This window comes from Argentina anserina, chromosome 3 (assembly GCF_933775445.1).
Source record: "Argentina anserina chromosome 3, drPotAnse1.1, whole genome shotgun sequence".
Lineage (NCBI taxonomy): Eukaryota > Viridiplantae > Streptophyta > Magnoliopsida > Rosales > Rosaceae > Argentina > Argentina anserina.
In genome coordinates, this window is record NC_065874.1 from 15570147 (window position 1) to 15596086 (window position 25940).

At 41.0% G+C, this 25940-nt stretch overlaps 2 protein-coding genes across 2 annotated transcripts; one reads left to right on the forward strand and one right to left on the reverse strand.

Annotated features, from left to right (window-relative positions):
- Window positions 1–1926: 1926 nt before the first annotated feature.
- LOC126787409 (V-type proton ATPase subunit e1) lies at window positions 1927–3785 on the reverse strand. The gene is made up of 4 exons (XM_050513305.1): window positions 3696–3785; window positions 3445–3597; window positions 3015–3062; window positions 1927–2269 (listed from the first exon to the last, which is right to left on the reverse strand). Exons 2-4 carry the CDS (start codon window positions 3540–3542, stop codon window positions 2203–2205), a joined length of 213 nt encoding a protein of 70 aa, XP_050369262.1. The 5' UTR covers window positions 3543–3597; window positions 3696–3785; the 3' UTR covers window positions 1927–2202.
- Window positions 3786–13989: 10204 nt separating this feature from the next.
- On the forward strand, window positions 13990–15305 carry LOC126787401 (TMV resistance protein N-like). The gene is made up of 2 exons (XM_050513295.1): window positions 13990–14340; window positions 14499–15305. Exons 1-2 carry the CDS (start codon window positions 14089–14091, stop codon window positions 15264–15266), a joined length of 1020 nt encoding a protein of 339 aa, XP_050369252.1. The 5' UTR covers window positions 13990–14088; the 3' UTR covers window positions 15267–15305.
- Window positions 15306–25940: the final 10635 nt, after the last annotated feature.

The window sequence follows — 25940 nt, forward strand, 5'->3', positions numbered from 1 at the left end:
ACCTATCACACCCGTTGTCACACCTACTGTCACATATGCTCTCACACTACCTATGACACCCGCGTCACACCTGCTATCACACTCATTGTCACACTTGCTGTCACACCCGTTGTCACACTAACTGTCGATGTCACACTTTCTATCACACTAACTGTCGATGTCACACTACATGTCACACCCGTTGTCACACCTGCTGTCACACCCACTGTCACACTACCTATTACACGCACTGTCACACCTACTGCCACACTACCTATCACACCCATTGTCACACCTACTGTCACATATGCTGTCACACTACCTATGACACCCGCGTCACACCTGATATCACACTCATTGTCACACTTGCTTTCACACTACTTATCACACCCGCTGTCATACTACATGTCACACCCACTGTCACACTATTTTATGTGACTATGTTGTGATAAGAAGAAGAATGACTAGTAAATAACAAACATTTGTTTGTTATGTGATCTTGAACTTCTTAATCAACTCATATGATCCAAATATCGACAATAATGCGATGTCACAACCCCAGCCCCACTACCGATTATATTACCACTGCATATCACACTTGCTATCACATTACCTATCACACTACCTATCACAGTAGAAAATTTGTGTGGCAGGTAGTGTGATAGCTAGTGTGACACATTTTTCAAAAAAAAAAACTGCCCAATATCTGATGTGGGCACCCAGAAAACTATTATGGGCACCCTGAATATCTCTTTGGTCACGACTTTGTGTTGGGTTCCCATGTTCTGGACCACAGTCGCTCAGATCTTCTCTGATGAGGAAGATTAGCGCGCTAACGACTTCACCTTCTGCCGCGCCTTCAGACTAACGGCCTTAGCTTCAAATCTGCATCGGAGGAGCATGGCGGGAGTACGACCTTGGCTTTAGATCTGCATCGTCTTCAAACAGTTGTTGTCGGCCTCTGATTTGTGGAGGGAGATGCTTCGCTCTTGGAGGCCTGGATCAAGACGCAACTTCAGTTCCGAGCCCGGAAAGAGGCGTCGTCGACGAGAATTCCATGGTCGTCGTCGTCGTTGGAGAGCTCAAAGCACCTTATGAACGATGGCTTTGTTGAAATCAGAGTGATTGGAGCGCCTATGAGCCCAGGTCAGTGTGAAACCAAATCGAACTTAGATGAGGGTGATGGTTGTGGTGGTGGTGATGACGAGGTTGTGGGTGAAGCGGAGGGCGATGGTGGAAGGATAAGAGAAGATGAGGTGACCGGCGACGAAGAGATCCACCGTTCGATTTTTGAACGTGGAAAAGGAAAAGGAGAATTGGAAAAGAAGGCAACAGTGGTATATTGTAAATACCATCAAGTTCGGTGGGTTTTAGAATTAAGACTTTTTTCTCATTTCATGTGTCAAAATAGATTTTTTTTATAAGAAACCCATGATAAAATGCACACGTACTTGTTTTGCTGATTTTTTTTTTCATTTTGCTCAATACCCTTTAAGCTATAATTACATCATTTTTTCTAAAAAAAACAGAAGAAGCTATAATTAGATCACTTACATTTCTGGTATGATGCCGTCATATGCAACACATGAGTTTTTAAATTTTATTCAATATTTTTTATTTATTTATAACGTAACTTTTGTAATGATTTTAAAAACACTGGCATTTTTATATGTTTGGAAGATAATCAGAACAATAAAATGTCATGTTTTTTTCTTGTGATTTCTTCAACGATCTGTCTTTAATAACTTTGCTGAAGCGCTTCCAAGTTCATTTGGATCTCTCCATAGTTCATTGATAAACCATTCTTCCAAACCTGCAGTCATACCAGTGTTTTTGGACTAATAAACCAACACACGCTCCGCCCAAAAGAAGATATCAACCGCAGGGGGGGGGGGGGGGGCGCCTTATCAGCAAGTGTGAGGTAAATCCAGTTTACAAAACTATGGACAAGAAATGTATTCTAATCTGCCACTTATTCCAATTAAATCACATTTAGCACTCTTTCGGTGACAGTAATTTCTAAAACGAAAGAGCGTTTTATACAATACACTTTGTAAAGGGTAAGGTAGACGTAACAATACCAAACAAACTCAAAGTCCACACTCCAACATTCCATACAATTCCTAAAAATAATGCATTGGACGTAAAATTTGTTGTTCTCAAGTAATCCATAATTCAAACGGCACCTAACCAATGAAGATATATATGCTTCTCGAAAGCATTTCATTCTCCTTCACTTAGAATGGGGACTATGAGGGGTTTCATTTGTGCTATATAAACAATTGCCCACCTGACAAAGCAAAATAGCACCATAAGTATGACGATCAGAAACATTGGAAAGAAAAAGAAGCCGCGCACACACTTAAACAAGTGGGTTATCACTTTTACCTACACCCAAAAGGAATCAATCAATCGACCAGGGCAACTTAGACTCTTGTGGTATCAGATTGAATAGCAAAAGGAAAATGATACCTAAACAACAGGGTCACTAATACATTATAATCTATATTCGAATCTAGTCCACACAAGGATGGTCGACTCTATTAGGCACTATTCATCATGCACAAAAATGGACTGTTCTTTAGCCCTGTCAGCAAATGCAGGCCAACTAAGTCAGTTACTTGGTCATGTCACTTGAGATGAGGATATTTCTTCTTCCGTCTTTAAATGGATGGCACCGCAAACAAAATAACATGAGGTCACATGTCCAAGTACTAGTACTGGACTGTCCTGTATAGGCCGGGTGGAAGTGGATTGGTCGCTATAATACTATTTATCTTCTCCCTGATTCATGTAAAAGTTTGTTGAGAACTTATCTCAGGATAAAAGAAACTAATTAAGCATAAATACTGGTTCTGGGATGACAACCTTTTCTCTAGACTGAAGCACATTTTAGATGAAATAGATATCTAACCAAAAATGCACACGTACACATTACAATACAAATGTGGGAAGTTATATTATGCTACAGAATGTATCCAAAATCTCTAATTCACATGAAAGGAAAAAGATAAACATGTTAGAGAAGAACTTACATCATCCAACAGCAGACTGTGGCTGTAATAACCAACGTTAGATGAAACCTGCAGAAGAAAGCACAGTTGAGTACTTTTCACAGACTATCGGCAAGGATACATTACATAGGAACTGGATAATCTTTCTGTAGACTAATTCAATAACAATCAACTGTTAATCGCAGACATGAGACTTGGGATTCAATCTAAGATTGATCTTAAAAGATACATATAAACCATCATGTCAAGGACGCAATGTCGCAATCAATAACCACAGTACCAAACTAAACAGCAAGTAATAGTTGTCCGAATCAAACATAAGCTGAACAAGAACTTCACTTCAACCAATTTACAACTGATTGTATCTCAAAAATGGATCGCAAACTCTTCCAAAACAACATAACATTATCAAATTTAGGTGAAATTAAGGAGTGCAGAGAGAGAGACGTACAAATTAGTAGAGGGTCCTCGGTTGCAGCAAATTCTGGTACAGAGAGACGCAATGATCCCAACCACAACGAAAATCAAAGTGGTCACGAAGAACCCCATGCTCGATTATTTCACTCCGATATCTTGATCCACACAATCAGCAACACCTCAGCTTCTGCAATTCAATAAAATAATAAGTTGGATTCGATTTAGGGTTTAAACCTTTCGAAGTTAAAGAAAAGATCAGAATGAAATAGAAAAATTGAAACTTACCGTGCTGGGAAGGAAGTGTGGGAAATCTTGTTGGGATCTTGATCGATTTTGATTTTGATTTTCTGGAATGCTTGGTCACAGGGATACAAGGAAAAACCAAATAGATTATTGGACGAATACATTGGGCCTGTGCCACGTTTGCTGAAAGCCCAAACTGTCCTCACTATTTATATTTATTTTTATTTTTATTTTTTAAGAATGAGTAATTGCATTAAACATTTAAACACTAGCAACCTTCTCCATGTATTCGAGTTGGGGAGAAGCCAATTCGACCAGTGGTTTTGATGGAGACAAGCCTCCACTACAAATCTTTTAACGCTAGGTGATGCATAGCCCTTCTTTAATTGCGCAAGATATGTTTTGCTCATTCCTGATAAATTGAATAAAGCTACAAAAAATTGCCTCCTCTCCGGCTGCCCACAACACCTTAGGGCTACGTTTGGCAAGTCGGATAAAATTGGATTTAAATTCAAATCCTTTCGTTTGTTTGGTTTCACGGAGTAGAACCAGAATAGATAGTAGAAGAAACAGATCTCTATTCAATTTCCCTCTTCTTTAATTCAATCAAACAAAGAGTTCTGCAATTCTCAATCTCCCACGGACCAAAATCCCTCAAGCGATTGGAGCTTAATCAACAATGGCGGCAAATAGATAAAATCTACTCTTCCACGACCTCCCAACCGATCTCCCAACACCAGGAATTTACACGAATGGTTCACGTTGAACAGTTTTAATTCATTCATTAATTTAATTTAATTTCAATACCTTAACGATGTCCGAATTAGATGAAATTTTGTAGAGATGATCTTGAATAACATACCTAAATATTAAATCGCTTATGGAGAAAAAATTTGACCAAAAAGTGTGCCAAAATTGGAACTTCACTCTGTAATTTCAGAGTGAAGCTTCACTCTGGATAGAGACTGTATATATATATATATACATCAAATAATTAAGTATTTGTGATGTGGTACAAATTTCTATTATTTCGATCATTTAGATAAAAATAATTTTCAAGTCACCCCAACTATAAATCCTGAAACCACCACTACTGAGGGGCACTTCTATTTGATCGTTGTCTGATATCCACTTTTATATAGCTCAACAATAAAGTCTAAGATATAAAAGAAATGTTGACTATTTTTTTTTTTTTCAAAATCCTAGGAAGACAAATTCATGCTCGCTAGGTTGGGCGTGGTCATACGCAACGCACCGGTGTTTCCAGTATTCAAAATTATTCATATTGTTCTTCACATCTCCATCTCTACTAAAGCCAAAACCATAAAAAATCACCAAATTACATTTGACCTAAAATATTTTTTTTATCAAATACAATTACACAAAAGAATTATTTTTAAAAATAAAATAAAATGAATAAACCTAAAAAAATTAAACAAAACATATAACGACAATTAAAATTTATTTTTGAATTAATACGTCTATCGCACCGGTTACGAGTAAAATTGACATTGTTTTTCATACTCCCCAAGTTCCAACGAAAAATGATGTCTCTCGTATACTTCCATCGTGTCCAATGTCCTTCATCTCTGCGAGCCGCAAGGGGAAGCTGGCTGATTTTCCGGCCGATCCCACAAACACCCAAGCAGCTTCTTCATTTTGCCCACCCAACAACACCCAAACATCATCCACAAAACTAAAACTATATGATGTCTTCCTCAGTTTCCGAGGTGAGGACACCCGCAGAAGCTTCACTGACTATTTGTACTACGTTTGAACTAGATGGGACTCGACACCTTCCGAGACGCTGAGAAGCTCAGACAAGGAGAAGCTATTGCACCCGCACTTTTGGAAGCAATTGAAGAATCCAAGTTTGCGGTCGTCGTTTTCTCGAAACACTATGCTTCTTCAAAGTGGTGTTTGGATGAACTGGTGCATATTCTTAAATGTAAGCATGAGAGTGGACTGCAAGTCTTTCCGGTTTTCTATCATGGGGAAGCGTCCGAGGTACGATGGCAGCACAAGGGGGAGTTGCGTGAGGCTTTTGAAAATCATGAACAACGTTGCAGAGACAATTGGAAGATGGTGTCAAACTAGAGGATGGCTCTGACAGAAGTAGCAAACATCTCCGGATGGGATTTGCAGAACAGGTAATTTGTCTTCTCTAATTTGGGTTCATCTTTATGTAGCACCGACACTTCTAATGTTGGAGTGTCGAAGTGTCCGACACTTCCCGACACTCCGACACGGCCCGACACCGTGTCCGACACTCCACGTGACGTGTCATCAATATTGACTTTTTTGACACTTTCCCAACATTTTGACCGACATACCACATCATAATTCCGACATGTCACGTCATTATTTTAGATTATAAAAACAGAAAAATGAAACTAAACAGAAAAAAAACCCAATTTTGTTTTAGTCCCATTGTTTTCCCTTTCTTCTTTTCTTAAATTTATTTGTTTTTAATTGTTATACAATGAAATGAACTTGAAACTTTAATTTGACATTATTTCATGTGTTATATTTTTCTTTTATGCATTAATATATATTAAATTTTATATAAATTGCCGTGTCGACGCCGTGTCGAGATCTATGTTTTTTAGATTTGCCGTGTCGGTGTCGCAGTGTCCGTGTCGGTCTCAGTGCTACATAGATCTTTATCATGTTTGTGTGTTTGCTATTTGAATCAACTCGGATTTTATAAGATTGTGGTTGGATTTCCTTGATTGTTGGATTTACTTAATCCAAGGATTGTTCAATTTGTACATGGAATCGATTTAGTTGCTTTTAGTTGACTGATTTATAAGTATTTGTTCAGGTTTTAAATAAGAGTTAATGTGGACTAGGAAAAACTTGACAAAAAGTCATTATTGGATACAATTGATTTATAATCTGCTTTTCAACATCTTAATCGAGTACCATAAACTTCTGAATCCCACAAGAATCCTTCAAACATCGTAGAAATTCAAATACAATACACCATATAAGCTCAATTAACTGTAGAAACAAAGAATTGACATTAGAGGTAATATATATAGTAGCTTTCTCAGCTTTGCCGTCACAATTATAGTAACTAATGATTTATTGAAGGGTCTACGTACATTACCAATTTGTTGCTGTCCCTTTGTAGGGGAGGATCAGAAGTCATTCAGGAAATGGCTAAGAAGTTGTCAAATACACTGTACAGCACATTATCTACTGTTAACAAGCATTTAATTGGGATGGATGCTCGTATAGGAAGAATGGAGTCTTACTTGAATCTAGCATCGGATGATGTCCTTACTGTAGGGATTTGGGGAATGGGGGGTATTGGTAAAACAACTCTGGCAGAAGAAGTTTATCAAAAGATCCGTAACAGATTTGATATTAGTGGCTATGTTTCGAATGTTAGATTAGAATTCAAAGAGGTAAATGGTCTGGTTCACTTGCAAAAACTTCTTTGTGAATCCCTTTTTGGGGATAGAAATATAAATATACCAACTGTTGGAATAGGGACAGAGATGCTGAAGCGTGTACTTAGCAAAAACAAGGTACTTATCATTCTAGATGATGTTGATGAAGTAAAACAAATAGAAGTTCTAGCAGCTGGAAGGCACGACGAACATGATTGTTGGAGTTCAGGGAGTCGTCTCATTATAACAACTAGAGATAAGCGCACTTTTGAAAGACTGCGGAGTAGTGGAAGAAAATATATATGAAGTTGAAAAATTGAGTAACTGGGAATCTTATCAGCTTTTATGTCAGAAAGCCTTTTAGAGAAAATATGCCCCATATGATTTTGTGGAGTTCTCCTACGAGTTAGTAAAATATGCCAGTGGCCTTCCTTTAGCTCTTGAAGTTCTGGGTTCATACTTGTCTGGGAAAAAGGAGGTAGACAAATGGTCAGAAGCATTGTATAGACTATGAAGATCCAGATAAAGGAATATTTAGTGTAGTTCAAGTAAGCTTTGATGGATTGAGGGATACAGAGAAGAAAATCTGTGAGAAGTACTAATTAGCTGTGAGAAGTAATATTTGTGAGAAGTACTAATTAGCTGTTATCAATTCTGCTGTCTTCTTTCCCTAAAATAAATTGTCATTTATCTAGCTGAACCCAAAATTGTTTCTGAGCAAACCTTGCAGAAAATAATCTAATGTGACTGTGTTTTGTGTTTGTGTTCTATAACATACACAGGTGATATAGTTTTAATTTTTTAATTATGTGTCATACCTTGTTTGATGTTGCGTTTTGTACAGGGAACCCCTGTTGTTGAAGGCATATTCTTAAGTTTCCCAAAAGTACAAGAAATGTGGTTAAGTACTGGTGACCCATTCTTAAATATGCGTAACCTAAGACTTTGAAGATTCGCAATATCAACTTTGTCGAATGGCATGAATGCCCTTTGAAGATGCGTAACCTAAGACTGTTGACCCATCTCTAAAAAGTTGAGGCTTATGGAATGGCATGAATGCCCTTTAGAATCTCTGCCATCTAGTTTTTATCCACATCAGCTGGTCGAATTCAAGATGCCTAACAGCTGCATTAAACAACTATGAAAGAAAGGGTATGTGAGATTTTGTTCAGTTTACTGTTTGTTTCTTTGTTTTGCTGCTTGTAATAATTGGTTAATCAAGTGTGGTGACAATTTAATACGGACTTTTAGTTTTGGGCTCTATTCAGTCTTTGCTGATTTGTTTGTTTATTTACACTTTGTTAATTTCATTTCAGATTTCTTTGAACATGCTGATACTAATAGATGTTTCACACTGTCAATACTTGACCAAGTCCCCGAACTTTATTAACGTAATTCAAGGAGGAATCAAAGGCATGATTGAAGCAGTAATCAATGACGTAATTAGTGGAGGAAATCTTGTTATAGATAGAACAAATTCTGTATAAATGATATAACAAAGTAGTATACCTTTCAACTTGGTATCAGAGCTAAGTTTTTTGCTTTGTGTATTTTTCTGGGTTCTTTGTTTTCTGTCCAGCCCGTCGCCGCAGGCTAGGCGCTTCATCTGTGCGGCCACTCATTTTTTCCCTCTCTCATCCGACTCGTCTCGACGTCCCGGCCGACGAGGTCCGAACCCATCCCGAATTTGGTGCGAGCACCGGCCGACGAGCTCGTTGTCACCACCAGCTCGGCGCTTCGCTTCGCCATTTAACGACGGCGAAATCCGAAACCGCTCCACCTATTCCTCCTCCAGCGTGCCAAGCCAACCCGGGTTCGTTTCCTCCGTCGCTGCCACCGCATCGAGCTCTCTACCGCGCCATTTGGAATCGCCACCGTTAACGGGTTCGCCGCCCTCCGAACTGGTGTCGACAAGTTTCAGCCCTTTTTAAGTCGCCGAGCTTCACAATCGACCCGCTCGACCCAGTTTTTAATCAACCCGACCCCGCCCAATTTCGATCCGACCCGGCTAGTTCGACCCGATCCGGCCCAGATTTGATAGTCTTGGTTGTCAGTGCAGGTTCACCGACAGTGCAAGTGCACCCACGACAAGTTTATATCAGTTTTTTGGTGTTTTCGCTGTATAATTCTTGATTTTTAATTTGCTTTTCAATGGGTTCTGGAAACGAAGCTGAGAGTTCTCAGTTCAATGATGTTCCGAAATTTGAAGTATCTGTCAAGAGTTCTGACAATGGTTCCTTTGGGGGAACCAAACTCAATGGGACCAATTTCCGTAAATGGAAGAGAATTATGACAGCTCATCTTCGAGGAATGCACAAGATGGGGCATGTAACCGGCGTAACTAAGGCTCCTAGTGCAGATGATGTTGTTGCCTACACTAAGTGGGACTACGATGATGGTCTTGTAATGTCAGTCTTGTGGAAAGCTATGAATGAAGAGATAGTTGACATGGTAGAGGCATGTGACACTGCGCAGGAAATATGAAAGACACTGAAAGACTTATATACTAATGACTCTGATTTCATACAGGTTCATGAGTTAATGTGCACAGTTTTGGCGATGCAACAGGCTGGGCAACCGGTGGCGCAATATTTCACCAAACTAAAAATATTTGGGCTGAGATTGATGTGAAACGTCCTTGCATGATCAAGAATCAAGAGGATATTGTTTGGTACCAACAAGAGAAGGAGCTTGAGCGAGTTCATCATTTTCAGAAAGGTCTTGATGCAAAGCATAACAGTGCGAAAAGGAAATTGCTCAGAAAGACCGAATCTCCTAGTCTAATTACAGCTTTCACATATATCCGCAAGGATGAATCTCAACAGGAGAGTCTTCATCAGACACAAGTTGAAGTTTCCAGCCTTATGGTTCGTACTAGATCTCCAGCACCACCCCTTTAGCAAACACCTTCAGCTCCACTTCATCAACAATGACCACCACAGGCTTCGGGAATGAGCCCCGCCCTCCTTGCTCTTATTGTCATGATACTAACCATGCTCGTGTGACATGTTGGAAGTTGTATCCACACCTTAGGCTTAAATGACCTAATTATCGTCCCAAGGTGAAAGTAGCTATTCAATTCGTTCAGAAACCAGATATCTATGGTTTCGTTGGCCATGATCATCATACAGCAGGAGGCGCAATACCTACTGCATCCATAGCTGGTCATGGAAAAATTGGTATGGCTTTAAATATTTCTAATTTTATTGGTTTTGATACATGGATTATTGATTCTGGTGCGTCTGATCATATGACTTATGACAAATCTTATTTTACCGTATTGTCTCCTCCACCAGTACCCTATGTTACTAATGTTAATGGTGAGGCCTTCCCCTTTTTAAGAAAAGGGTCAATTCGTATTACTCCCACAATAGAGCTTCACAATGTGCTATATGTACATGCTTTATCTCATGATTTGATATATGTTCCCCAATTGAACACTGACGCTAAGTGTTATGTGACATTTTTTCCTATGTATGTGCTATTTCAGGATCTCTCACCGGGGAGTTAGTTGGTCGAGGGTATTTGAGAGGCCGGTTGTTTCATCTGAATCAGACATATGCGTGGGAGAAACCAGGGGCACAATCTCAGACCGCTTTAATCTCCACTTCTGACAAGCTAAGTGAAGTTTAGTTATGGTATCGTCGCTTAGGGCATCCATCTTTTAGTATTATGAAAAAATCTATGCCTACTTTGTTTATTAGTGTGGATGAGTCTTTTTTACGTTGTAAGACATGTGTTTTGGGTAAGAGTCATCGATCTACTTATTCCCCTAGTACTTCTAATAAACGTACTCTTCCTTTCGAATTAATTCATTCTGATATTTGGGGACCCTCCCAAAAGTCTACCATGTCAGGCATGCGATATTATGTGTTATTTATTGATGATTGCACCCGTCTTTCATGGATTGTTCTCCTCAGAACTAAAGATAAGGTTTTTCTGACTATTAAAGTCTTCTATACCACAGTCCAAACACAATATAATGCCACAATTAGAGTTCTTCATTCTGATAATGGGGGGGGGATATGTGAATCGTGTCTTTCAGGAGTTTTTTAACACACAAAGAATTATTCATCAAACAACGTGTCCTTACACACCTAAGTAGAATGACGTTTCTGAACGGAAAAATCGTCATTTACTTGATATGGCTGGGTGTATTCTTTATAGTACCCATATGCCTAAGTACCTCTAGGGTGATACTGTCATAATTTCTGCCCACCTCATTAATCGTCTTCCCTCTCGTGTCCTTCAGGGAAAAGTTTCATATGAGGTGCTTGCATCTCATGTCTCATTACCCTCTTTTCATAATCTTCATGTCCGTGTTTTCAGTTGTGTTGCTTTTGTCCATCATCCAAAATATCAGCGGTCTAAGTTGGATGCCCGAGCAGTTAAATGTGTGTTTGTTGGGTATGGATGACATCAGAAAGGATACCGGTGCTATCATCCACCTATCAGGAAGTACTATCACTACTATGTCACTATGGATGTTACTTTCTTTGAGGACATGAGCTATTTTCCCTCTTCTGATATTGCTCTTCAGGGGGAGAATTCATATTTTGAAGAGCTGTATCATAGAGAGGGGGAAACAAGTAAGCTAGTAGATATGGTGATATGTTTAATTGAGATTACTAATGTGTCAGCTACACAGGCACCACAGGATGATTCTGGTGTAGTCACTCCAGAGATTCAGGTACCAGAAGATGACAACATAACTGCCCCTCATGTCTCCTGTACTACTGTTTATACACCTGACCAATGCTTTCATGGTACGGAAGATCACTCATCTAAGGTTAGTCATTCTATTGGGGCTAATACTAGTGAGGCTAATAGTAGACAATATGTCTTGCCAAATAGGTCTACTCGGGGTCAGCCAACAAAAAAAATATGAACCGATCCTTCAGGCTAAAGCTAAGTATCATGTGACAAATTTTATGTCTACCAAAAGATTTTCTAAGTCATATGAATCATTTGTGAATCAAATATCTATTGCATCAGCACCTAACAAAGTGCAGGATGCATTGAGAGATCTAAAATGGAGGAAAGCAATAGAGGAAGAGATGAAAGCATTACAAAAGAACAATACTTGGGAGCTTGTATCTCCACCACATGGTAAGAAGACTGTGGGATGTCGTTGGATGTTTACAGTGAAGCATAATCCAGGGTCAGTGAGCCGGTATAAAGCACGCCTAATAGCAAAGGGATTCACCTAGACATATGGCATAGACTATGATGAGACATTTGCACATGTTACAAAGATAAACATTATTCGGGTATTGCTCTCTTGTGCTGCTAGTTTAAACTGTCCACTTAGACAGTTTGATGTTAAGAATGCATTCCTCCATGGAGAACTTACAGAAGAAGTGTACATGGATCTTCCGCCTGGATATGCGGCCGCTTCTCCAAGTAACTTTGTATACAGATTGAGAAAGTCTTTGTATGTTCTTAAACAGTCACCTCGTGCTTGGTTAGGAAGATTCTCACAATTCATGAGGAAAATTGGCTACATACAGAGTAATTCAGACCACACATTATTTCTCAGACATCAACAAGGGAAGGTAACAACTCTAATTATATATGTTGATGATATGGTAGTTATTGGGAATGATACCGTTGAGATGGATAGATTACATAAACAGCTAGCCATAGAGTTTGAGATGAAAGACCTAGGTACACTCAAGTACTTCTTGGGCATAGAGGTAGCCCGAGGAAATGATGGTATCTATTTATGTCAGAGGAAGTACATCCTTGATCTACTAACAAAGACCGGTATGTTGGATTGCACTCCCATTGATACTCCTATTGAGCAGAACCATCGGTTAGCAGAATATCCAGATCAAGTGCCTACTGAAAAACCTCGTTATCAGAGACTAGTTGGACGCCTGATTTATTTATCACATACCAGACCAGATGTTGCGTATACAGTAAGTGTAGTGAGTCAGTTCATGCATAATCCCAATGTGGACCACATGGATGCTGTTGTAAGGATTTTAAGGTACTTGAAGTCAGCTCCAGGGAGAGGAGTAATGTTTTCTAATCACAATAATATCCTTGAGGTTTGTGGCTTTACTGATGTAGACTTGGCGGGAAATATTACAGATCAGAGATCCACATCAGGGTACTTTATCTTTGTTGGAGGTAATTTTATTACATGGAAGAGTAAGAAATAAAAAGTGGTAGCTCGATCTAGTGCTGAAGCAGAATACATAGGTATGGCTCAGGGAGTGTGCGAATTGTTATGGCTTAGAAATTTGCTACAAGATTTGGATATTAAGCCTAAGTGTGCTATGAAGCTGTATTGTGACAACAAGGCAGCTATTGATATCTCACAGAATCCCGTGCAGCATGATCGTACAAAACATGTGGAGGTTGATCGTCACTTTATAAATGAGAAGTTAGACGCAAAGATCATCAGTTTTCATTTTGTTCATACAAATGAGCAACTTGCCGATATGCTCACAAAGTGAGTGTTTAATAAGGTCTTTTATGACTCACTTAGCAAGCTGGACATGATTGATGTGTATGCGCCAACTTGAGGGGGAATATTAGCGTGATTCAAGGAGGAATCAAAGGCATGATTGAAGGAGTAATCAATGACGTAATTAGTGGAGGAAATCTTGTTATAAATAGAACAAATTCTGTGTAAATGATATAACAAAGTAGTATACCTTTCAACTAACTTCAGTACAGTTTTAAATCTTGAGAGATTGATCTTTGAAGGTTGTGAAAATTTATCAGAAGTTCACCCAACAATTGGGAGCCTGCAGCATCTAGTCTTGTTGAATTTGAAAAGTTACAAGATTCTAGAGAACTTTCCACACTACATCAGCTTAAAATCTCTACAAACTTTTTGTAATAACCCTATTTTTCATGAACGATTATTGGATTGACTTTAAATTTATAAAGTTGTGAAACTCATTCAACGTGTTTGTGTCGAAAGCTTATCCCAGCTTGATGAGATTACAGAACTCTCATTATTTAGGTGTAGCAAGCTTCAGTCGTTGCCAAAACAGCTGCCTTCCAATCTAACAGATGTGGATATGCGTGATTGCCCTATGCTCGCAAGTGATTCTAATTTTATGAAACGGCTGAGTTTGCTGAACTGTCAACAATCAGAGATGGATGAAAATTTGTTAAAGCTAGAGATGGATTTACAATTACCAAAGCTAAAGATGCATGAACATGTTCCAAAGCTAGAGATGGATGAACCCTTGCCAAAGCTAGAGTTGGATGAACATTTGTTAAAGGTAGAGTTTGATGAACATTTGCCAAAGCTACCTCATTTCAAGAAGGTATCTCTCTCTCTTTCTCTCTATCTCTCTCTCAAACTTAAAGTAGAAACTTTATTTGTTTTGGTTGCATTCATTTGTCATCAAGCTAATTAGTGCTTTTGATATACCATCTTTATTAACCAGTTACTTTTTTCCATATTCTCCTTTTATACGTACAGTCCACTTCGATGTATCTGGTACTACTCGATCTATCCAACTGCCAACAGTTGAAAAGGATTCCAGACTTTGATGAAGTCCCAAACCTTATTAAGTTGATCTTGGAAGATTGTCAAAAGTTATCACAGATTCACTCAACACTAGGGCGTCTCAAGCATCTGGTTTCATTGAATTTCAAAGGATGTGTTAGTCTACAACGCCTTTCCCACTCCATGGGTTTGAAATCTCTTCAAACTTTTATTCTTTCAGGATGTTCAAACCTTAAACTGTTTGCGGAGATTAGGGAAGATATGGATAATGTGTCACAGCTTCACTTGGATGGGACAGCGATAATGAATCTGCCGATATCAATGCAGCATCTGAAAGACCTTACTTTGTTAAATCTGAGAGGCTGCAAGAACCTGTTGACCGTTCCTCATGTCCTTTGCAGTATTACATCTCTGAAATTTCTCTACTTGTCAGGCTGCTCACAAATTGACCAACTGCCAGCGAATCTAGGTTGCTTGGTAAATTTAATTGGACTTGATGCCTCTGATACTAGTATAAGTGAAATACCTCAGTCCATTGGATTTCTCAAGAAACTTAAAGTGTTATATCTGTATGGATGTGGTTTAGTAGAAGAAGCAACCCCTTGTGATTTTGGCAACCTGTCTTCTTTGCAGCGGTTAGATTTGAGTGAAAATAACTTTGTGACTATACCTGAGAGCATCTTTCAACTTTCTAAGCTTAGGGAACTTTGCTTGCTAAGGTGTCAGAAGCTACAGTCATAAATATCTTCCATTCACTCTGAAGCATGTCCATGCACAAGACTGTCCTATGTTGACAATATGGCATTCCAATAGGGGTTTCTGTTTCATAAATATCAGAAAATCTAACCAGTAGGAAGATAAGAAACACGTTGGACTTCTACTTCCTCAATACCGCATCGAACTACTATTTTCTAAATAGTAATGTTTTAAAAAATTCGTCTCAAGGCTTGCCTGATGTTTAAAAAACTTAAAGCTACTTACATAACGCCTCTGTTTTTTGGTCTGGACACCGAGGCTCGCCTTTTACTCCTTATGATACATTTTTTACGCCTTTTACGCATTTTATTACGCCTTAGAAAATAATCTTTTTAAGTATCTTTTTATATTTATTTATATAATGTGTTTAATTTGATGAAAACTATCTAAAATGTTTGGATTATGAATTTTATTATATCTAAATGCAATAAATTGGTAAGTTCTTATGTATATTTGTTCTTTTTTTATGTGTATAATTATATATTTACACATTTAACTACTAATTTTTTATAACATAAGGCTTACGTCTTATGTGCCTCAAGTTCTAAGACTCAAGACTCTCAATAAAACGCCTTAGGGTACGACTTCACTTTTTAAAACATTGCTAAATACATTGTGGTCTCTCTCTCTCTCTCTCTCTCTCTCTCTCTCTCTCTCTCTCTCTCTCTCTCTCTCTCTCTCTCTCTCTCTCTCTCTCTCTCTCTCTCTCTCTCTCTCTCTCTCTCTCTCTCATGTGTGTTTATCTAGTCTATCTAGATATATTGTTGATGATGCTTATGGTTACACTTTCTGTGTTTCTTTCTGTTTTGTACAGGATAAAATTCGTGATAGAGAGTCATTTGAAATCCGTTTTCCTCATAGTACAAGAATTCCAAACTGGTGGAGTGAATGGAATGGTGGATCTTCTATAACTGTCCAACTTTCAGACATTAGAAGACCGTTCGTGGGAGTTGTTATGCTTAATTCTTTTTAAAATTCTGGAGAATGAAAATTTTGACAAGAGTTGGGAATCAGAGGGGACTTCTTGCCATTTTCAGACTAATATTGTTGATGCTCTGAAAACTACTGTAGTCTTTCAAAACTTCAATGACTTCAAGGCTGGATTGTCATATCTATTATGTTACTATGAGCCACTAGACGGGCCACATGCAGGAAAGTTGAATGAAGCAAATTGGCTTGCAGCTTCAGTTTCTACGAGTAGAACAGATTTGGAACTACGGGGGTGTGGGGTACATCTGATATCATCCAAGCTAGATGTTTCAGAGTTCGTTCAACATTTAACAGAGACTGCTATTAACACCTGGATTTGAATTTTAGTCGACACTCTGCGAAAATATTGGATGCTGTAAGGACGTTGGAAAACTCTGATTATGTTCTGGAACTTGGGTACAATCGACAAGAAATAGGATCTACATCAACTGTAATTTCAGATAGCTGCAGCAGAAGAAGCAACATTCAACCAAGAAAAGGAGAACTGCAGTGGCTTTCATCACTCTATGAGGTTCTGTCTCTATCTCTGTCTTGCCATTACATTGGTTAATAGGGTAGTTTAATTAGTTGACCAAAAATGTGACAATGGTTTTCTGCACTGTTACCATTACAGGGACGCAATGGATGCGAGAAGACTATTCACTTTTGTTTTCCAGCTCCTCTAATTTCATTGTTTCCTGGCTGGTTCAGCCAACACCATGCAGGGAATGTAACACTTTGTTACGTCAATGAAAACTTATTCGATGATTCGAGGTGGGTGGGATTGGAATTGTATGTTGTATTTACTCGGCCTACATCAGCTCAAGTGATCGCCCTATTACTTTTCTCTTTCATGTTGATTTGTGTGCTCATGATCATGAAACAATAATAATACAGAGATCTCTCAAAGTAAAGAGTTGTCTTGAGACATCGGTGTTCGAGCTGGGAAAACAAATCTTCCTCAGAGAACAATCAGCAAGTCCCGGTATCGAACCCTAGAAGGTTCGACCCTTCGTTCTCTGTTATTGCCGGCGTGCCAGTACCTTTGAGTTAGGTACAACTGTTGCTTTGTTTGACGATGATTGCGCTCAAGTACTGTCTTCGTCTCAAACGATTGCTCCGCAGTTGCTGATAAACCGCTGAAGTTCGAATGACCTATACACAACCGGAGTTGCTAGGTACCTTTCACTCCACCTCAAGTAGATGGCCGATCTTACTTTAGACCGCTTGGGGAAAACATAGCTTATAATGCGTCGTTGATAGTAAGATTTTCTCACTGTAAGGAAATTGCTGACTAGTGCAGGCTTTTGTGTTTGCTAGAAGCTAGGCTAGCGACTCGATGGACTTGACTCTAGTTGCCGAGGTTAATCGGACTTGTTTGCTACATGCAGCGCGAGGCGTACATCTGGGTAGCTCCGCTCCAATGGGAGACTTGGTTGCCGAAGCGAATCGGACTTTTACTCCGTGTGGAGATTTGACTATGCGGTTGCGCGATAGTTTATTTGACGTTGCGTGTGTTATTCTGCACATTCGACCCTTTTATATAGAGAACACAAATTGTTCTTTCTTGCGGATCAAGTCTTGAGAACCTCCTATTTGATTTCAGATTCACCTTCCTTAATCAACTCAGATTTTGTACAGTGATAGTCCCCTAAATCTATTCCAATACGGCAGGTAATCTTATTCTATGATAAATTTTCCCCCAAATAACCGGTTCACGAGCTTGAACAGTCTAGATAATACCGGAGTATTATTTTAGGCCCAAACATTGCCCCCAGGCCTTGAAATTGAAGACCCCGCGAAATTGAAAAGGGCTAGAAGAAAAACCCCAAACGGTTATCTTTTTTTTTTAAATAATTCGAAACGCTTTACGTTCTCCCGTTGCCAACTGACGCGCGACTTCACCTCAAACCACTACAACCTTTCGAGGTGAACTATGCGAGAAACACTTACTGTTTCAAAAACTGGAACCAGTTCTAATCAAGCAGACGCGACTCTTCCTCAATCCAGTCAGTTTCGATTTCAGAAACCCCTTCAGTTCCTATATAAATCACGATCCCGAACTCTACCAGTTCATCCAACCCGATTGCTCCATCATCAAAAAAACCCAAAAATTCCTCTTTTGAAATTCTTAATCTCTGACAACAATGGCACCAAAACCCAACCAACGTGATACCCAGGCAGGTGCAAGGCCTCTTCTCAGCTACCCAAACAACGAACCCACCAATCGCACCACCATTGGAGTGATTGACGACAGCACTGTGTACTTGGGCCCCTCTCTTGCCGTAATCCCAGAGCACATCAACGCCGACTATCACCATCGCTCGCGAATTCCTCCGCTTGCCTTTAGGAACTCCCCACCCACTTTCAATGGATGACAATTGCACAATCATCACGGGTCCCCCGTCGGAGCATGGCCCATTGTTTCCACAGCCATGCGAACATGGTATGAAGGTCGCCGCTTGATCGATCGCGACATCTGGAAAGCAGCAGGAATCTTAGAAAGTATCGACCTCTCCTTCAACCTGACTCAAGATGGAGGCAACAGATGTGCCATCATGACCGCTGCTTGCTTCTGGAATTCCGCAAGTAATACCTTCGACTTTCAATTTGGTCAAATGGGTATATCTCTGCTAGACATATATGTTATCGTAGGTCTACCAGTTGGTACCAGGCCCTATAGAGATCAGGATTATTTTGATGTTGAGTGCCCGGTCACCGCCACCCGCGAGGTTGGTATTTACCAATCGTATGGTTCTTGGCTTTCCAGTTTTGATCGCAACCATACTGCCAATGCTGGAATCGCCTTCTTGGAATTTTGGCTATTAAAGTTTATGTTCTGCTCCAACTCCAAGAAAATGACTGGGCACCACCTGCAACTCGCAACCCTTCTCTACAATGGCCACACTGTGGGTCTAGCACAAATAGTTCTGGCATAACTCTACCATATGATGCGCGCGCTTACCATGGAACCCCTCAAGTATCATAGGCTTTCAGGGCCTATGTGGATGCTAGACCTCTGGATCTAGGTCTACTTTGTGCAATTGCGGAATAAAAACGCAAGGGACTTCCGTCTAACTGAAGTGTTGGGAGAAGCATTTGTGGGTTTGGAGCCCAACTTTACTCTTCGCTACGCAGCATGCTTCGAGTACTTCTACACTCTGGATGCCTCATTTCTTGACTCCACACGGCTGCTCCTAGACCGCACTCATCTTGATGCCCTTCGAGGAGGCTTTCTAATCCTCAGACGCTATGACGGGGAGAGTCGGCATCTGTTTGAACAGGCTGTTTCGATGGCGGACTTACCCCGACATCCCTGCAATGGAGTAAAACTCTATGCCCCCCATCTCTTCGCAAGGCAGCTAGGCATGGCTCAAATGGTTCCATTCCCTCCCATTGAGAGTCTGAACCTGTTTTCATCATGGCGAAGCCCCATGGTTCCCGCCACTGCCACGAATCCTGGGCACCAGCACCAGTCTCAGTTGCAACCTACCCCCTTTCCTGTGATAGCAAATGGAAGTATCCTCTGCTGCTTCCGTGTTGACAACTCTTACCCCCAATGGTGGAAAAAGATTAATTCTGGCCAGTGGGAGCAACGATCGCGGGTCATTTTTCAATACATCTTCCGGGCTGGGCTCAGAAGATACTTGCAGGAAGATCCTGAGGTTCTCGGTGATGAGGATTTGCTGCAAACAGTTATTCGAAATGCTGTAAGAATTGTTCCCTCAAGGGTAAAATCCTAACGCTTCTTCAAACTCCTACAGTTCTTATTCCGACACTGATTAAAAACCACTAACTGGTTCATGTTGCAGGTTTTTGAGAACACAGCTGGTGCTTTCTCCGCCCAAGGCCGCAAACGAGGGAGGATAATAGAATCTGACAATGACGAGGATGATCCTGATGCTATAGACTTCAATCCTGTAAGTCCTCACCCATATTTGATTTTCTTAAAGGCTGTTGCCACCTTCTCCTGTAACCAATGCCTGTGATCTTCAGTTGATTCAGAAGAGAAGAATAGCTACCTCAAGCACCTCTGCCCCACTCGCGACTGATGTAATACCGCGTGCATCAACTAACCAGGTCAACCCTGAGCCAGTAACTGGGACTAGCAACCCAGAGACAACAATTGAGGTAAAAAGAACACCCTATTTGTTCCAACTGGCAATCCATTCATGAACCACTTTGACTGATTCTTATTTGATATGTAGGTTCGCGAGAACCCAACTTCACCACCTCTGTCTACCACTCAAGCTGCTGCCACCACCATGGAAGACGTTCTTGTAAGTAGTTAAACACACTGTTGCCCCCCAAGCAACACTTTGTTGTTTGCTAAGGTGTAGTTCTTTTACCTTTTATTGGTCGTATGTGAATCAATGACGTACTACACAAGCTCATGCTGAAGCTCAGTCACCTACCATAGGAGTCGCGACTGCCATCCAACAGGCTATGATAGCGTATAGAGAGCCAATTCAAGCTACTCCCCTCAACACGGTAGCGAGCGCTCGAACCTTGGAGCCACGAACATCAATCAACTCCACAGCAATACTCTCCCGCCCCTCTTCAACTCAAATTCTGGAGAATGAAGTCGGAGATGAAGAAGGCGTGACCAGCTCTCACCGAGAAGGTGAAAATGTGGAGTATCCCCTCGCGAATGCGGCCTCAGTGAGCCCTGATGTTACACCACAACTCCTTTCATGCAACAATGTTCCTTCTTCTCAATCTGATGGGGTAAAACCCTTAACCACCTCTTGGTTTATATGTTTCTGTTCCTCCAGACTTGCAAACTCAATAGTAATTTTTGAAAGTCTTATTCTACCCTCAAATGTGAGGTGGGAGTCTTATTCCACCCTCACATCCTCCCTTCTTTGTAGTTCAGCACTAGGGATCTGCCCTGCATTAAGGGTTGTTCCTAGTGAAGGATTACAAGTGAGAGAGGAAATGACAGCCCTTCCTGCGGCTTATTCATCATGGTTTAGTCACCGAGCATCAGGAAGCAGGCAGCCAAATTCAGGACCAGAGCCAATAGGTACTTCATGCTCATCACGTACCTCTTTTTATACGCGATGCGAGCTGTTGTATCTCCTATGTGTAATATCCTCTAATCTCCCTTCTTTGAAGGAACATCAAGAGAAGTGTACCAATCAAGGCTCTGGATCCCTCATGCTACCACCAGTCCTCTAATTAGAACCTATGTTTGGCATCAAGCTGGTTCCAATCGGCCTTCAACTGGTGCATCTTAATCTCGAGTTTCTCGTGGTAGTGGGATGAACAGGAGAAACCGCGAAGACCTTTCCACCTAGCATAGATGGTATTAAAGCTTGTCAAAGCTCACATGTGATAGTATAAGTCTTGTATAAAGTTTCTGGCCACAAAGCCATATGAATAAAACACAACTTGTTTCATAAAAACACTTGTATTGTTCCATTGCTGCGTAAAAAAAGTTACAACCAATTCCGGACCACAAGTATTGGTCCAAGGTGTTACAAAAATGCCGGAGCATGATTAAGAAACTCATAAAGTTCCAGAAACTCGATAGTTTCGAAAAAAAAATTCTGGGCTCGCTACCGTTAGTAACGTTCGCGAACATCAAAATTTTCTAGGTTCGCGACCGGTAGTAACGTTCGCGACCATTAGTAACGTTCGCGAACATCAAAATTTTATGGGTTCGTGACCGTTAAGTATTGAGTATCCATGGTGTTGCCCCCCTGTTTACTTGGTTGAAATGATGGAGACCAAGGAAACACTAAGTCCGAACACCAGTTAGTTTGCTTGCACCGCTGCCGGTGGATCGTCATACTCCCAAACACTAGGAAATTACTTCTTAAGATGGCGACCGTTCATTGGATTTCTGCGAACATTCCCATCAGTGTCACGAAGGTAGTAAGCGCCTTTGCCCATTACTCGATCAATCACAAAAGGACCTTCCCACTTAGTAGACCATTTACCACGACCATCAACTCGCTCGCCGTAGGGCAAACAAGCTTTCCACACTAAGTCCCCAACTCCAAAGCTGCGTCCTCTCGTGCGTTTGTCATATAGTCGTGCTATCTTGTGCTTTTCTGCCATAAGGCTGTCAAGGGCTTCCATCCGGCGAGAATCCAAATCCTTATGCTCTTGATACATAGCCTGGACATAGTCCTCACCAATCAATTGATGCTACTCGCGAACCCTCAGCGACTGAACATTAAGCTCAACAGGAAGTACTGCATCATGTCCATACATCAAAGCATAAGATGTAGTACTAGTTGGAGTTCGTTTGGAAGTTCGATAAGCCCATAACGTGTGATCCAACTCTTTATGCCAAGATCGCGGATTTGCATCCAACATTCGTTTGCGTATAGACATAACGATGCGGTTGCTAGCTTCGGCTTGACCATTCGCTTGAGCATAATAAGGACTGGAATGCAGAAACTTGATCCCATAGCCAGCTAAGAACTTCTGAGTCTTTTCAGCCATGAAACCTGCCCCCTGTCTGCTACCAAACACTCTGGAATGCCATACCTGGTGATAATATATTTGAAGATAAAGTCAGTGATCACCTCTGAAGATGTCATCCTGACTGGTATGGCCTCGACCCACTTGGTGAAGAAATATGTGGCCAGTAAGATGTGCTTGTGTTGTAAGGAAGAATTTGGATGAATCTCCCCAATAAAGTCTAAAGCCCAACCACGACCCGGCCAAGGTTTAATTATTGGTTGTAGAGGAACGTCTGGCACATGCTGGACTGGTCCATGCATTTGACATTCGATACAACCTTGCGCAAAGCTGATGCAGTCCTTGAGCATGGTAGGCCAATAGAAACCATAGCGGCGAATGAGCCATCACATCTTCTGCCCTGCGCAATAGTTCACCACCTCGAAGGACGTAGTTAGTAGTAAAATATCTAACCCTCTTGTCCACCGGTGCAGAAGGATCAGTGAGGTACTGGATAATCGGTTGTAGCCAATCTACGTCAATAGTGTCGATAACAGCAACCAACCATTCATCGTTAACTTCTTTCCTTGCCATAAAGGAAGGTAATGTGCGTCTCTGAACCTTCAGAATCCTTTCGCGAACGCCATCTTCCAAGCGAATGCCCGTAGCCAACTGCGCTAATTCATTGACAGCGAAATTTCGTTCCCTAGGAATATAATCAAGCACCACGTCTGAAAATTGGTTTAATAATTCCGATGCTCACTCCCAAAACGGGAGTAATGTAAAATTGTTGCACTTGTAGACACCCTTGAGCTGATTTATGACTAGGAGTGAGTCACCTAATACCTCCACCTCAGTTACTTCCAGATTAAGCAAAAGTTCGAGTCCAATGATGATTGCTTCATATTCTGCTTGATTGTTAGTGCACTTCCATTCTAATTGAAAGGAATAACAATGTCTTGCCCCAGAGGGGTTAACCAATGCAACACCTACTCCTGATAAATGATCAGTGCTGCTGCCATCAAAATACAGAACCCAAGACTGAGTGTGAACAAAGGAAACAGCTAAGTTCTGGTCGTCGATGTCCTCCATAATAGGATGATGCAACAAAAAGTCGGACACTGCCTGTCCTATGAGCGCCTTTAAAGGTGTATATTGTAAAGAAAATTCTGATAACGCCAAGATCCACTTGCCAATCCGACCCCTAAGCATAGGTCTGGTAAGCATATATTTCACTAAATCGGTTTGTGCCACTACCACTGTAATGAAGGACAACATCTAATGGCGGAGCTTAGTACCAGCAAAGTACAAAGCTAAACACAACCTTTCAATTGGCGAGTATCTAGTTTCAACGTCTAAGAAAGTTCGGCTCAGGTAATAAACCGCATGCTCAATCTTCTTGCCCCCCCCTCTCCATCATCATCTTGTGCTAAGAGCCCTGCTATTGAGTAGGGGGAAGCTGAGATGTATAGCTTCAACGATATGCCAGGCAGTGGGGGTCTGAGAACAGGAGGATCAGTAAGGTATTCCTTGATTTTATCAAAAGTTGCTTGTTGCGCAGGTCCCCACTGAAACTCTTGATCCGCTTTAAGCTTCAGCAAAGGGGAAAAAACTACAGTTTTGCCAGCGGAACTAGAAATAAAGCGTCGAATGAAGTTTATTTTCCCAAGCAAACTATGAAGCTCCTTCTTGTTCCTAGGTGCCGGCGTATCTAGAACCGCTTTTGCTTTGTCCTCCGCGACTTCAATACCTCTTTCGTGCACTATGAAACCCAAGAAGTCTCCTGCTCGAACCCCAAAAATGCATTTAGCTGGGTTCATCCTGAGCTTGTGTTTCCTCATCCTGGTGAACACTATCCGTAAATTTTTGATGTGATATTCTTTCTTCTTAGACTTGACCACCACGTCATCTATATATACTTCAAGAATGCCCCCCAGCACATCATGGAAAATCAAGTTCATCGCTCGCTGGTACGTAGCCCATGTATTGGTCAGCCCAAATGGCATATTGTTATACTCAAACACTCCCGTAAACCCTGGGCATCTAAATGCTGTTTTATGCCTGTCCGATTCATAAATAGGGATCTGGTAATAACCAGTTGTGCCATCCATAAAAGACAATAGCTCGTGTGCTGCGACTGCATCTATCAACATATCCGCCACATGCGTTCAAATTCCTGTAATCTACACACACGCGAATTTTGGTGTTGCAGCATTCAAATTCCTGTAATCTACACACACGCGAATTTTGCCATTCTTCTTCCGCACTGGTACTATGTTTGACAACCACTGAGAATATTTAACTGGTCGGATAATGCCGGCTTGAAGCATGTTTTGAACCTCTTTCTTGATTGCTGCTGCTGTGTCTGCACTCATTCACCGTGGGCTTTGTTGCACAGGCTTGTATCCTTCCATTATGGGCAAGCGATGGCAAACCAAATCTGGCGACAAGCCTGGTATGTCCTCAAATTTCTCAGCAAAACAATCGCGGAACTCTTGCAACAACTCTATCAAACGTTGTCTCAGTTCCTCATCCAAGTGTTTACTTATTCCAGCCTCCATGGGCTCTTCTGTAGTCCCAAGATTGATCTTTTCCACTGGATCTTTCACTTTAGATGGAGTATCATCCAAAGCTGCAGGTGCTGGTTGAATGAACTCCTCCTCTGCTTGAGCCTCAGTTAAATCGTCCTCAATGCACTCGACTAGCGCCACTGCCCCCCAGGCCTCTTGTTCCTCTCTGTAAATAGATAAACGTTGGAGAAAGGACACATAAGCCGGCTCTTGCTCTTTGGCCAGTGATGTACTCATTGATGATTAGTTTTTGCTTTCACGATGAAGCCAGGTCTATTGATGTCTGTTTTAACCTGTACTAAACCCCATCGCGTCAATTCTGTAGAAGTCACCCCAACTGGACGACCCTTGGTATCGATCTCGTCAACTCCTAAAGGCCTCATGTCGCCATAATAGTATTCCACATCCATAATGCAGGAAGCAAATGAGTATGGTCGATCATCTGCTCTTACTAGCTCTGCCTTATCAGTTGCGGGATCCCACATCAGCATCTCTTGGTGAAGGGTAGAAGGGATGCAGTAAGCTCTATGTATCCAATCCCTACCAAGTATGATGCTGTATGGAGCGGTGTAATCTGTAACGAAGAATGTCTGGAATAGCTCAGAAGGTCCTATCTTGACTTTGAGGATCAAAACTCCCAAGGTCTTAGTTAAGTTGCCAGCAAAACTCCTGACCTTAATATTGCTACTGAGAACCTTTTCCTTTA

Excerpts from the sequence above, each read along its gene's own strand:
- LOC126787409 (XM_050513305.1), bottom strand. The coding sequence starts at position 3,542 with ATGGGGTTCTTCGTGACCACTTTGATTTTCGTTGTGGTTGGGATCATT. Across the intron at positions 3,063-3,444 it reads CGAGGACCCTCTACTAATTT|GTTTCATCTAACGTTGGTTA; the intron begins GTACGTCTCTCT and ends TTTCTTCTGCAG. Across the intron at positions 2,270-3,014 it reads ACAGTCTGCTGTTGGATGAT|GTGGGCAATTGTTTATATAG; the intron begins GTAAGTTCTTCT and ends TTGCTTTGTCAG.
- LOC126787401 (XM_050513295.1), top strand. The coding sequence starts at position 14,089 with ATGCGTGATTGCCCTATGCTCGCAAGTGATTCTAATTTTATGAAACGG. Across the intron at positions 14,341-14,498 it reads AGCTACCTCATTTCAAGAAG|TCCACTTCGATGTATCTGGT; the intron begins GTATCTCTCTCT and ends TTATACGTACAG.